This window comes from Gymnoscopelus braueri (assembly GCF_963280865.1).
Source record: "Gymnoscopelus braueri genome assembly, chromosome: 4".
In the NCBI taxonomy this organism is placed as follows: domain Eukaryota; kingdom Metazoa; phylum Chordata; class Actinopteri; order Myctophiformes; family Myctophidae; genus Gymnoscopelus; species Gymnoscopelus braueri.
Genome location: NC_137605.1, coordinates 5979146 through 5994221, shown reverse-complemented (window position 1 = coordinate 5994221; position 15076 = coordinate 5979146). Strand labels below are relative to the sequence as shown.

Genomic DNA, 15076 nt, shown 5'->3' with positions numbered 1-15076 from the left:
CAGACCCTTCCTCACCCAGCAGTCAGCCCAGCTCCTTATCCAGACATCAGCCATATCAAACCTTGACTACTGTAACTCGCTCCTTACTGGCCTCCCGGCATGTGCACTTAAGCCCCTCCAAATGATCCAGAATGCCGCAGCACGCTTGGTCTTCAACCAGACAAAATTTGCACATGTCTCCCCTCTTCTCCGCTCCCTCCATTGGCTCCCAGTTACTGCCCGCACAGAGTACAAAACGTTTGTAATAATTGAACCTTCGCTAAAACATCCGGGACAACGCTCCACGCATCCCAGACTCTTCTCCCTTCTGGCTCCCAAACTGTGGAACAAACTCCCCATTGCAGCTAGAACCACAGACTCACTTACAATCTTCCGCCATAATCTGAAGACTCACCTCTTCAGACTCCACCTCAGCCCGTAGCACTTGCCCTATAGCCTTGATAACCTTGCAGGCTTATGCAAAGGTTAAAATGTAATTTAAATAGCATGTTGGCTAGACAGATGCCAGGTTCATTTGTTGACTTGGCATCCTATAGTTTGTATAGTTTCAATGTACAGACTTTTTTGAGATTATACTGTTTAGACTGATGATGATAGGTTCTTGGTTTACCTATGATCCTAGATTGCTATTTCTATGCATTTGATGTAAATACCTCGTGTTTACCCTGCTTTCTGTAAATCGCTCTTGATTTAGACAGTCTCTGCTAAATGTCTAAATTGTAATGAATGGGGCTTTGCTGTCCTTTTTTCTGTATTTGTGTCTCATCTCTTCATCCCATGTCACTCTGTAGTTGAAGACATTTAACACGTGTGTGTTTGTGTGTGTGTGTGTGTGTGTGTGTGTGTGTGTGTGTGTGTGTGTGTGTCCGCAGACTGTCAACCGTGTAAACAGTTCTTCTTAATTCAATGCGAGAAACACGGACTTCCCGTGTTCAGGGCGGGCCCTAAAGTAGCTTTAGGAGAGACTGGCAGAGCCAGGAAGACCCTGCCTGCTGGATTTGAGGTAAAAAACGATATACATACACGGGGCTCAAAATTTGCTTTTGTACTAGCAACTAAAACATTTACTCTTTGACTGCCAGAGTATTTTCATAATGCACTCACCCACTCCGATTTTTCGAGCGATGTTTTTAGTTGTCATAAAAGTTTAGATCCATATTTATCGATCAATTCACTGTGTGTTTCCGGAGCAGGAGTCTCTGACTATTGCTCCGGATGCAAAAGCACCCGGAGCTAGTGTCCCCTTCGCTACAGGCCGTCGGAAAAATTGACAAAAGAAAAAGAACAGAGCTACAGGTGAAAGAAAAATAAACTACAGACATGGAGTCGACGGGAACGGAATGACGTTAAATCCACTATTTCCGTATCCGTTTGTGCTACAGTTTTACTGCTCCCTTCGGATTCAAGATTAGACCGTGATCTTCTCTAAAATAACAATAATTACAAACGCGCGTCTAACGCGTCGACGGCCAAGTGGACAAACTAGCAATTGACTCGATAACGCGTCGACGGCAGTCAAAGAGTTAACACATCAAGTGCCAGATGTTTTTTAAAACTGGGTACATCCAGTGCCAGCGCTTCTTTACGCCGATGTTTTTAGAGCTGTAGAAGCCTCCACGAGAACCTGGATGTAAACAAAGGCTGCGTGCGCGATGGTCGAGGGTCCTGTCTACCAACTGGAACAATAATATTTCTACCGCGATCCACCATTGCAGAGTGATCCCACGTAGAAAATGGCTTGTTTTCACCACTGTAAAAAAGTATGGAGATATTGACCTTTTTTCTCCAGATCCTATCATTGGAGGGGACGGAAGTGACGTTTTTTGGACTGGATTCACATCCGTCCATTCCATTTTACAGGGTCCTAGGATGATTCCTAAATTGCGTTCGAGCGCCCCTTGTGGAACAAAAAAAAATATATATAGCCGTTTTTGGCACTCAATGTGTTGATGTAAAAAAAGAAGGAAAAAAGGTTCCTATCACACAAAGATTTGGCGGCCCCCCCTGTAGTAACTCTGAGGACCCCCTAGGGGTCCCGGACCCCTTGTTGAAGACCCCTGCTCTACGCTGATTCCGGCCAATCGCATCATCAGTTGTTTTTTTTTGGTTCACCTCCATAGCCTATTTGGATAATATAATTCAAATGTCTAAGTTATAAAATAATTGCAATGTAAATATAACATGTTAGGCCTATTGGTCATTACATTGGCCATAGTGCGTAGGCTATAGCTAAGCCTACTCACTTCTAATGAGCACATTGATCAGGTTTCTTTGTGTTGTCATACACATTTGATTTGTCAATAGGCTACACATTGATTCTGAATAGTTACAACAGTTTGAAAACTAATTTGCCGAAATGTACCACCGGCTGTCTGTTCCTATGACTAGATCTCTGTCTAGCTCTAACATAGACACACACACACACACACACACACACACACACACACACACACACACACACACACACACACACACACACACACACACACACGCACACACACGCGCTCAGGGCCGCCTCCTTCTCTTTCAACAACGAGACAGAGACCCTTTCTTTCTGTCCTTAGCCGGCTCGCGGCTCGAAATCGTTTCTGAACTTAAAGGTATATTTCACTTTCAAAACAACTTTTGGTCATTTTATCGTCTACTCAGTCTTTTGTGAGCCCCCAGACCGTTTTTAAGTTACTTTATTTAGTATTTAGATATTTGATAATCATTTTATCAGACACGCCCCCTTCCTGTACAAACCCATTATAACTTCAAACTCCATTTTTAACCTGTTAGATTCATCAAAAACACCCGTCCTTGGTTCTGCTAACTCACCCTGCCCTCCTAATACGTGAGGGGGCCGTGTTTTTTCGATTGCTTTTTTCATTTATTTTATTTAATTTTTTAATTTTCAAATTTTTTTCATTTTTCTTTTTTTTTTTTTAAATACATGAAAAAAAGTTAGCGAAAAAACACGGCCCCCTCGCGTATTAGGAGGGCAGGGGGCTCACAAAAGCCTGAGTAGACGATAAAATGACCAAAAGTTTTTTTGAAAGTGAAATAACCCTTTAAACGCTTGAAATAATGTACTTTCCGACACGCTGTGAAATGGCAAAGCGCTTCTGGAATGTCAGCGATGCAGTGCTCAGCGACGTCCCGCACCGTTGTGTCAATGAGTAACTAACTACACGTGCTATTAGACTAGCACCAAGAGCTGGCGCAGCTCAGAGAGGGGAACGCAAGTTGGATGGCAGGGAGCGCCCGTCTCGGTTCACTCGGGCAGTGGTGGAAAAAGTACTCAAATTCTACCAAAGTACCAATACTGCGATATAAAAATACTCTGTTACAAGTAAAAGTGCAGAATTCAAAATGTACATGAGTAAAAGTACAAAAGTATTGGCATCAAAATGTACTTAAAGTACCAAAAGTAAAAGTACTAAAATGTTTGAAAATAGCAGATCTACAAGCTCACAACGCGTCGCGATGCGACGCGTTGTGAGCTTGTAGATCGGCTATTTTCAAATAGCCTAGGTATAAAATAGGTTTAAAGTGGTTAATGTATGTTTCATTATATCATAATTTATATCTGAAAAGTAACTAGTATCTAAAGTTTTCAAGTAAATGTAGTGGAGTAAAAGTACAATATTTGCCTCTGAGATTGTAGAAGTAGAAGTAAAAGTATTGGAAATTGGAAATACTCAAGTAAAGTACAAATACCTCAAAATTGTACTTAAGTAAATGTACTTAGTTACTTTCCACCACTGCACTCGGGTCGTTTTGGTCGCACCACGGCAATTATTTGCGGTGGCACAGGTGCTCCTAATTATATCGTTAGGTCGCACAGATACAAAATTCGGTACCAAAACGGTCGCAATTCCGAGCCCTGATACATATCGTTTGCCGTCAGGCAGAAACCTTGTATCTCTACATTTCAACTATTATGCTTTTTCATAAATGAATGCCCTATACTTCGTCATGCTACAGTGCCCCACAAAAGTAGTTGCAACACAGTTTTTTTTTTTTTTTACATTTCCTGAAAAGTAACGGTTTTGAACATGACGATATATACCTTACACATATAATAACTTCACATTACATGTAACAATATCTTAACCCATTAAGACCTGGAACTGTGTCATTTTTAGATTTGAGCTAAAAAAGCATTATTTTACACTTTGGGCTATTCAAAAATAGCAGATATACAAGCTGCTATTTTTGAAAAATCGTGAAAATGTGTGCAAATCTGTGAATATATATATTTTTAAAGCGAACATTTTTTACTCAAATCTTTGCTTCTGGGGGTCCCTGGAACAATATATTTTGATGGGGGTCCGCGGCCAAATACATATCATTTTGGGGGTCCTTGACATGAAAAGGATTGAGCACCACTGATACAGAAACATACGTTTTTCAGAAAACTGTTGAGATTTAGGAGACATGTAGAATCGGCTTCAGGTCTCAATGGGTTAATATCTCTGTGTGTGTGTGTGTGCGTGTGTGTGCGTGCGCGCGCAGATCAAAGGGTCACGCATTCCAAAAGCAGGTCTAGGAGTGTTCTACTGTGGAGACACTGAGCTTCCTGCTGGGATCCACTTTGGTCCATATGAAGGAGTGAAAACAGACAGAGAGGAAGCTGTAGAGAGCGGATACTCCTGGGTGGTGAGTGTGTGTGTGTGTGTGTGTGTGTGTGTGTGTGTGATGGTCTGACAGTAAGACCATATGAACAAGACTAAAAGTTCTACTAGCAGCCCCTAGAGCAGTGGTTCTCAAAGTGAGGTCCTTGAAGCAGTTCCAGGGGGTCCCCAGCTAAAGTGTTGATAGTTAGGAACCTATAGTTGGTCCTTACAGCTCTGTAACTCTGAGAGTGTACAAATGGAACCAAATGGACCCTTATGGTGGGTCTATTTGGTTCCATTTGTACACTAAGAGTTATGGGTATCCTAATGCATACCAAACTGGGGGTCCTTGAAATAAAATAAAAAAAAGAGAACAACTGCCCCTAGAGGCTGTGTTGTTCCTTGCACCCAACTGGAAATGTTGACCTAAACGCTTCTCTCGACTAGAGCCTGAGAACAAACTGCCAGCTTTTGTTGCTAAAACTGGGTGGAACCAATTAAGAGAGTTTAAATAGAAATCAGAGCCAATCCAAAGTCTATAGGGTGGTCCTTCATATTGGGGCAGTGATTTCATTGGTTTATAACGGAGTGGGTGTAGGCGGGTTTGTTAGCGGCCGTTCTCGCCGCTGTTGTAGCAGCTATCTTCGATTTCGATGTCTCCAGTCGGAAGCTATTAGATTATGACATACCTTGTGCACAGAATTGACGTGGCCTGAGGGTGGCGCTAGAGCAGTGGTTCTCAAACTTTTTCATGTCAAGGACCCCCAAATTGACACTTATTAGCTCGCGGACCCCCATTTAATGGCATTTCTATCTCTGGGACCCCAATTCATATTGTAAAATCAATGTTAATTTAACTCAGAGTCTGTACAAATGGAACCAAATGGACCCGGTAGGGTCCATTTGGTTCCATTTCTCAGAGTTACAGACCCATAAGGGTCCATTTGGTTCCTATCCATCATTTAGCTGGGGTCCCCCTGGAACCCCCTCAAGTACCCCTGGGGGTCCCCGGACCCCACTTTGAGAACCAATGTGCTAGAGTAAGGGTTACAATCCTGACATATAGATTTACTGTTTGGCCATCCTTTGAGCCTTGCTGCTAGTGGAGCTAAAAACTAGAATGGAAACTAAATGCATATTCATTTATTTTTTCAGATATATATAATGAAACTGTATATCTTTATGGTAGATAGATTATATAGTTTTTTAATGTCATATATGCTGTATGTACTGTAGGTTAATATAGAGAAACTTTTGTAAGTAAGATAACAGTCTTTGTTTTCCTTTCTTTAGATCCACAAGAGGACAAAGTGTTACGACTACATTGATGGTAAAGACGAGACTCAGTCCAACTGGATGAGGTGGGGCATAATTCTATGGTTATAAACTCACGTAGAGCGTGTTTTTAAATCATGTATAGGAAAGTATTTACATATACTCATGTAGGGCATGTTTTTAAATCATGTATGGGAAAGTATTTACATATACTCATGTAGGGCATGTTTTTAAATCATGTATAGGAAAGTATTTACATATACTCATGTAGAGCATGTTTTTAAATCATGTATAGGAAAGTATTTACATATACTCATGTAGAGCATGTTTTTAACCCATTAATACCTGGAACGCATCTGTGTCACTTTAAGATTTATTTGGCTATTCAAAAATAGCAGATATACAAGCTCATAGCGCGGCACCGAGTGCCGCGCTATGAACTTGTAGATCTGCTATTTTTGAAAAATCTTAAAACATTTTTTATTTTTTATTTTTTTCAAAAAACTTTAAAAAAAGGATTTAGATTTTTTTTTGAGAATCGCCTCAGGTCTTAATGGGTTAAATCATGTATAGGAAAGTATTTACATATACTCATGTAGAGCATGTTTTTAAATCATGTATAGGAAAGTATTTACATAATACATATGTACCATATTTATAGCCTGGGACCGGACGAATCTGCCAGTGCAAAAAAAAAAATTGCCCTCGGCGACATGGGTCTGGCACCGCTCCGTTGTGAATCCATTTCCTGCTCCCGAAGTCTGGGGTGACCAATCAGGGCCCAGTATTCGAATATGGGAGACTGTAATTGGTAGTTGGTCGTAGGTCTAACCAATTGCGTCCAGAGCCCTTGTTTTGATGCCGCCCCTTTTGGAAAAAAAACGTCCTCATAGATGATAGAGATAGAGGCACCAGACCAGGGGTGCACATAACTTTTTAGGTCTAGTACTCAGAAGAGCACCTGGAGATGTGACTTGGTGCGCACCAAATAAATGGTCCCGTTCCGTTTTGTCAACGGGGGGGGGGGGGGGGGGTTTAGCGCGAGAAAAAAAGGACGCTCTGCTTCCAAATTCCGCCGATTTTCGCCGTTTTTTTCTCACTCACGCCGTTTGGGGAACCCCCCAAGGTTGGTGCCCTGTGCTGCGCTGCTTTTATCCGCCAAATTTGGGACGTTCACGGCATATTTTGCACCATTACGGTACGTTCATCATCGGTGACGAGTGCCTCTAACAGCCGCTGCGCGCAGCGGGCTGCGAGTCGCAGCCTGTCTGTGTGTCAGGATGCGAGGCTCACACAATCACAGCATGCGTCCCCCTGCGCCTATGGCTGTACATGGGGCCGACACGTGCTTTAGCGTGATTGTGTGAGTGTGGCTTCAGGAAGTAAATTCCTAGCCTCGATCTCCAGGCTTTTATTTTTTAGTTTTGCTAAAAAATAAAAGCTTGGAAATTCCTGTCCCAGCTGTTGGTACGCAAAAGCGCCTTGCGTCGTCTGATGTGGTGCGCATTATTTATTTTGGGTGCGCATGCGCACCTGCGCACCAGTTATGTGCACCCCTGCACCAGACTCATATCCACACAGTGATATAGTCTGGCTACGTATAAATATATATTAGAGCCACACAAAATCTGAACACAATGCTTAGTCTCATTTTCAAACCCGACCCAGAGCAGCTGGACTGTCAACACTGAACTGATGCTTTATACATTATTTATATATACATTATGTATAATGTATATCTGCTGTCGGGCAGAACCCAGCTATGTCCAAAATATTTACTTTTCAGGAAATGAAAAAAAACAAACATGTTTTTAGAACAACACAATACTGCCTCATCAAAGTAGGTGACTGTATATAATGTCAGATACTTGAATGTGTCCTTATATTATCATCACTTTACCCAAATACAGCTGAAGTGGAGTTAGGAGGTGATATACAGTTTGTACTGTCTGTACCAGGGGTCTTCAACGTTTTCAGCCCAAGGACCCCCTAGCTGAGAGAGAGATGAAGCAGGGACCCCCTACTCTATATTGTATAACATTGTGTTTCAGATTAAAGTTTTTTTTTTTACTTAGTCTGCTCTTTTTTCCCTCTACACCTATAGCCTCTTTGCCAAAAATAGCCGATCTACAAGCTCTCAACGCCTCGCAGTGCGAGGCGTTGAGAGCTTGTAGATCGGCTATTTTCGGCTAATGTTCCCCTCAGAAAAATTATTCTAGGGTTCAAGTGGTTAATGTAAAAAAACGAAATCCTACTATCACACAAAGATTTGGCGGACCCCCTGTAGTAGCTCTGAGGACCCCCTGTTGAAGACCCCTGGTCTATACTGAGAGCGCTGTTGTAAAGTGTTGGAAGTGACATCACATCCTGATGAGGGTGCATGAGACATGGTCGTTGTCGAATGGAATCCTTGACAAAGCCTAAAATAGGGTATTCATTTATGGGAAAAAAATACAAATATCAATACAAAAAAAGCCTGACGGTGATGATTAGCTGTGCTACTGTAGATTGGATTTCACATAATTATGCAGCGTGCCATTTGTGCATATTTTATTAACCCATTAAGACCTGAGGCCGATTCTACATGTCTCCTAAATCCCAACAGTATTCTGAAAAACGTATGTTTCTATATCAGTGGTTCTCAAACTTTTTCATGTCAAGGACCCCCAAAATGATATGTATTTGGCCACGGACCCCCATCAAAATATTTTGTTAGGGACCCCCCCCAGAACCAAAGATTTGAGTTAAAAATGTTCGCTTTAAAAATATATATATTCAAAGATTTGCACACATTTTCACAATTTTTCTAAAATAGCAGATCTACAAGCTTGTATATCTGCTATTTTTGAATAGCCCAAAGTGTAAAATAATGCTTTTTAGCTCAAATCTAAAAATGACACAGTTCCAGGTCTTAATGGGTTAAAAAACAAACTGTGCGTGTGCGTGTGCGTGTGCGTGTGCGTGTGTGTGTGTGTGTGTGTGTGTGCGTGTGTGTGCATGTGTCAGATATGTGAACTGCGCTCGTAATTTGGAAGAACAGAACCTGGTAGCGGTTCAGTATCGAGGAGGCGTGGTGTACCGTTGCTGTCGTCCTGTGGCCAGAGGAGAGGAACTGCTGGTCTGGTACGGAGATGAATACGCGAAAGAACTGGGAATCGTCTTTGATAAGCTCTGGGACAAAAAGAGCTCTGCTAAAGGTATCTATCTATCTGTCTGACTGTTGATTTATCTAGTGATCTAGTCCATATGAGGCCGACCAGTCAACTAGTCCTACACATTGTCACTCCCAAAACATTTAAAACAAGGCAGACGTGGTGTTTGTACGACCTGGGTGTGAGAATGTGTTGACTAGTCAGCCAGTAGCTGACTAGTTTTTTTTTACATTTTATTTGATATTAATAGTAATAATTAGACATTTTTCATCCCACGGTGGAAATTCAGCTTCTCAAGTGATGTAGGGGGGGTGGGGGGGGGTTGTTAAGTTTTTTGCTCATGGACACCTTGACATATTGCCGGGGCTATGGCCGTTAAAAGAGATTTTCTTTTCTAATAATTCTAATGATATTTCATTTTTTTGAATTTTTTATTAAAGGCCTCTCCACACTGCTCGAACTTTGGAAAAAATATGTACTCATTTACACATGAGAGCAATATTTAAATTTAACTCTCACAAAAGATGAGCTCGTACTCAAAAACGCCAGATCTACAAGCTAACAACGTGTCACGATGCGTAGTGTATGTATCTGTCACGATCTGCTTGTAGATCTGTTCTTTTTGAATGAGGCCCATTGGGCCCGATTCACTAAGCTGTTTATGCCCATATTTTGAACGTAAAGGAATTTTCGCAACTTCCCACGTTACGAGTCTGATTCATTATTCTCTTTCTGTCGGTTAATTTTATGGTCCGCTCTTTCTCAAGTCTGCTCAGAGGCTGACTTGCATGGGATCAAAGCTTGCGTATGTCTTTTAGAATGCTTTATTCTAAATATTTATGTGCCCATCATTTCTGAACAGAAAAAAAGATGTCAACGATCTATTGCTTCTATGCGTATCATCGATAGGACATGATGCAAATTCAACCGCTTGTTATTTATTTTCAGTTGACGCATTTAGAGCTGAATTATTAGGTCCCTCGGCGTGTTTGCCGTTTCTGCAAGTGTGGCCACTGTTTCGCCTATTGGGCTTTAAGTTTCATGCCAACTCCAATGTCACGCTTATAATAGCCTATTGACCACATCAGTGATCACATGAACGCAGCAGTCCTACCATCTGATGAGGATACAGTACGGATACAGTAAATCTTGCCGTGTAGGACAGTGGAGGATATGTTCATCCAAAGGACAGAATCCCCTCAGTAATCAATAAATTAAAGCTCTGATAGAAAAATATCGGATATCTGCATCATCTTTTTACCTCAGCAAAGGTGAGTGAGCAATTGTTAAGTAGAAAGAGCTTATATAATGTCCTTGCCAAGCTTTGAAGCCTTTGGTCGTGAGGTTGAACTTAATAAATTATCTTAAATTAACTTATTCTCATTACACACCATTACTTTATTAACGTTCAGTGGATCAATCGCGTGAGGGACTCGCTTGCCAAAATAAGCTGATCTACAAGTTGTCAAGGCGGTGCGTACCGACACGTTGTTGGATTGTAAATCTGTCCATTTTGAAGCGTGATGACGTTTATGGTCTCACGTCAGAGTTCCCGGTTGCCTTTTATGGTGTTTAATGGGGCGTGGATGATCTACACGGGAGCGCGCTCGTGACTGTCAGGTAAAAATGAGCTACAGCCGCGATGCACCCAAAGGAAGGCAGTACACAACGTTTGATGAATCGCACGTTAGATTGTGCTTATCGAAAATACGTACCAGTCACTTTATTTAGGCACTATTTACGACCAGCACAACTTATCACTCAACTGACTACCAATGACGGCGCTAGACTATGGTTTCAATGTTCTGTTGTTGCTAGGAAACCTGTGTCAACGTCCTGGCTTTTACACCAGTGGGTCCTTGAGGCGGTGCCAGTGATTTTCCTTAAAGCTAATGCAGAGATCAATGTTTACAGCACTTTGCAATGTTTTAAACTGTTTTTAAACTTAGAAAAGTGAGAGTTTTGTAGCCTTAAAATCATGATATATGGTACATAATGTGATGTTATTTAATTCATAACTTCACTACAGGCAGGCACTCAGACAGAGTGTCATAAGTGTCATGTATGGGAATGTCAGATTTGTGCGTTTTTATATACCGTATGTGTGTTATTTGAGCTCTCTTTGACTTCGATACATGCAACAGAAAATTGGTGTGGCAGTAAGAGGTTTGAGGTGATCCAGAAAGCTGCCAAATTCAGTGTTACATCCCCCTCTTCTCTCTCTCTCTCTCTCTCTCTCAGGAGTGAAGTCCCAGTCTCCGAAGACTCAGGTCTTCTCCTGTGCAGAGTGTCCGTATGCTTTCACATCTCAGGACTTCCTCCGCAAGCACATGAAGAGGAGCCACTACGACCTCCACTGCCAAATCAGCAGCTCTGCAGCCCAACAAGAACAAGGAGACGCGTCTTCCAGTAAGCAGTTTACCAAGACTTTACCTCAGCAAGGAGAACCGAAGACGCCTCAGGCGACTCGCTGGGGAAATAAACCCCACGTCTGCAATCACTGTGACAAGAGTTACAGCCACTTGAAGAACCTGGAGAAGCACCAGGTGACCTGCACGGGAAAGGAACCCGTATACGTCTGCAATCACTGTGACAAGAGTTTCGGTCTGTCAAGTAACCTGAAGAGGCACTTGCTTGTCCACTCTGGAGAAAGACCTTTCCTCTGCGAACAGTGTGCCAAGGGGTTCAGTCAGTTGATTGACCTACAGAAACATCAACGAGTCCACGCCGGAGAAAAGCATTTCTGCTGCAAACAGTGTGACAAAAGTTTCACCTTCTCCAGTGATCTAAAGAGACACCAGTCTCTCCACACTGGAGCAAAACCTTTCTATTGTACGCAGTGTGACAAGAGCTTCAATCGGTTGGATACCTTGAACAGACACCAGCGTGTCCACGCCGAAGAACGACAATTCCACTGTCAGCTGTGTGACCAGGGCTTCAGTAAGATGTATAGTCTGAAACGACACCAGCGTCTCCTCCACACTGAAGAAAGACTCTTCGGCTGTAAGCTGTGTGGCAAGGGTTTCAGTCACTCGCGTGATCTTCAGAAACATCAGCTTGCCCACACCAGACCCAAGTCTTTCCCATGCACACTGTGTGACAAGAGTTTCCTTGACTTCAAAACTCTGAAAAAACACCAGCTTGTCCACACTGGAGAAAAGCCTTTCCATTGTGACCAGTGTGATAAGAGTTTTAGTCAGATGTACAATTACAGACGACACCAGTGGGTCCACACTGAGCCAAGGAAGAAAAACTAAAAACGTTTCCACTGAGCCAAGGAAGAAAAACTAAAAACGTTTCCACTGAGCCAAGGAAGAAAAACTAAAAACGTTTCCACTGAGCCAAGGAAGAAAAACTAAAAACGTTTCCACTGAGCCAAGGAAGAAAAACTAAAAACGTTAAGCTGCATGAGAATGAGCTCACTTTAACCCCATGTGGTTGAGCCTGAGTCCGTCAGGGCTCTCTATACTAGTGTATTTTACGTCTTCTGTTATTGTGGGGAAAACCTTCGCTGAATATAGCCGATCGACAAGCTTTCAAAGCGTCGCGCTATTTTCCTGCGAAAGCATTCCCCACAATACGGATGCCGGGTTTAAGTGGTTAAAGGACCACTTCACGTATTTTAAACCAATCTTCATATAGTTTGTCCTCACTCATGCTTATCATAACATAGTGCCGTTCTTGTCTGTTAGGTCTGTGTCTCAGACGAGGGCCGCCTACCAGTGGCATGACTCAATGGGGAATTCAAGCTAATATAACCGGCAGGCTTTCTGTTCCTGGAAAGTTGGCATGCTATAATAGAAGACATTGCCCTCATATTAATACAAACAAAATCAAACAAACACGTTGAAATCTTGTTCGAAATGACCAAACCTGCCTACCCATGATGTCACTGGTAGGCGGGTTTCTGAACTGTCCACAGCCCTCCTCTTGAGACACAGACCGAGTGGACAGAAATCACGCTGGGCAAGACCTAGCCGGTTGAGCGACTAAACGGAAAGTACCGGAACTTGGCGGAAGTACCGCCCAAGGAAATGACGTTGATGCTTTACAGATCTGTTTACCGTGAATGAAACGAGTGTTTTGATTGGTCGGAAAAATATCGTTTTTTGGGAGGGGAATGCATACAACGGAAGTCCCACCCCTACAGACACTCTGAATTAGGTCATGAGTAGTCTCGCGTTACCAGACTGTTGCCTCCCACAATTTTCAAATGTTTCCGGTCATACAGTCTGGGACTCGGAAGCTCTGATCATGATTAGAATATAAACCGGATGTGGAGCCTCCTCTCCATTTCCGTTTCGTCTTTACAGTCGTGCAAGTTTATCCTAATATAAATACAAATCGTCTAAGTATACATAGCTTGCTGCTTAGCAGAAATGGAAATTAAAAAGTAAAATGTAAAGATGTTTTAAAAGATATTTTCGTGAACGGAAGTGCCAGTTTCCTCTCTCGGATTTTGGGAGTTGTAGTTCCAGACTCTATATAGCATTCAGAGATTGTGGAATAGTTGTCTGGGCTACGCGAGACTAGGTCATGAGTGACCAGGCTTTTCTCCTCTGAGATGAGTAAAGGCTGGGAACGAGGCTAGACAGAAATGCTACCATGTTATAATGAGCATTATTAGTGAGGACCAATTCTATCGGTCGGTTGAAAATGGGTGACGTCACAAGTGGCTCTTAACCCTTTAAGACCTGAGGCCATTCTTAAAAATGTTTTCTAAATCCAAACAGATTTTTGAAAAAAATCCTCAAAATATTTTTTCCACGATTTTTCAAAAATAGCATATCTACAAGCTCATATCGCGGCACTCGGTGCCGCGATATGAGCTTGTATATCTGCTATTTTTGAATAGCCAAAGACATCTAAAGTGACACAGATGCGTTCCAGGTATCAATGGGTTAAAGTAACACAGCTGTGTATTGGTGGAGGTGATTGGAGAAGCAAAGTATGTGTATTTTAATACCACTCACAAGTGTAGTTTTCTACCAGAGAAGATACCGGTGCAGGAAAATAAATGGACCCGTGCCATATAATAAAAATGACATACTTTCAACTGGAAGTGTTACTTTTTTTTCACTCATGTTGGAATTGGTATTTGTGGGTATGTTCATTTATGCAAATCTTGAATGGGAAATGGGACAGATTTCAGCATTTCACTACTGTGTGGGAAGTATTTTTTTCTATAATGTATTTTATACAATCCTTTTTGTCCAAAGATCTTGCCTGTGTCAACTGGAGTCAGAGGGAAAAACAAGTCTATTTTTGATTTGTTTAGATCAATATGGATGTCAATTTGAGTTCATAAAGTGTGGAGGGCTGTGGTTTAACTATTTGGCTTTCACCTAATCTGGCTTTCAGTGTCAATTAACACATTAAAACCAGGAACCAGTGTCATTTTAGATTTTAGCATTGGCTGTTCAATAATGGCAGATATACAAGCTCACAGTGCTTCACTTTGTGCCGTGCTGCAAACTTTTACATCTGCTATTTTTGAACATTTTCGAAAAATGTTCAGATGGGGGTCCGCTGTCAAATATATATCAATTTGGGGATTCTTCGCACAAAAAAAGTTTGTGCGAAGGCATTTGTAGAATCGGGTCTTAATGGGTTAAAGAAACCTTGAGATTCAGAGTTCATTATACCACAGGACATGTTTCACAGGCAGCTATTTACAGTGGATAATATAGATTCCTCTTTAATTTGGGGGTCAAGTGTATCTCCATTAGTGATTCCTCTGTGCCAAGTTTCAGGCAAAACCGCTGCTCTATAATGTGCCTTTTTTGTTCGTAAGTGCCTTTTTGATTATCTGTTATTTCCAGCTCATTCATCACTGATTATCTGTTATTTCCAGCTCATCTATCACTAAGTTTGTTTATATGGTTGTTTTTTATGGTTGGTCCATAGGCTATATTGCCATGTTTGCTGGATTTAGTAGATTATCTTTTTTCTTTTTCTGTACCAATAATGTGACTAGATGTAAATGTTCATGCTGCTTCCATTCTCTTTGAGACAAGAAAATTAAACGAAAAAGTGCAAAAGACCTTT

The 15076-nt window shown here is 41.8% G+C and overlaps 1 protein-coding gene across 1 annotated transcript in view; it reads left to right on the top strand.

Annotated features, from left to right (window-relative positions):
* Positions 1–13902, top strand: part of LOC308083928 (uncharacterized protein) — a 68765-nt gene extending 54863 nt beyond the window's left edge. The window contains exons 17-21 of the mRNA XM_080426349.1: positions 873–1003; positions 4501–4644; positions 5895–5962; positions 8883–9073; positions 11270–13902. Coding sequence (XP_080282475.1) covers positions 873–1003; positions 4501–4644; positions 5895–5962; positions 8883–9073; positions 11270–12285 — 1550 coding nt within the window. The 3' untranslated portion in view covers positions 12286–13902. The remainder of the gene's footprint in view (positions 1–872; positions 1004–4500; positions 4645–5894; positions 5963–8882; positions 9074–11269) is intronic.
* The last annotated feature ends 1174 nt before the right edge of the window (positions 13903–15076 follow it).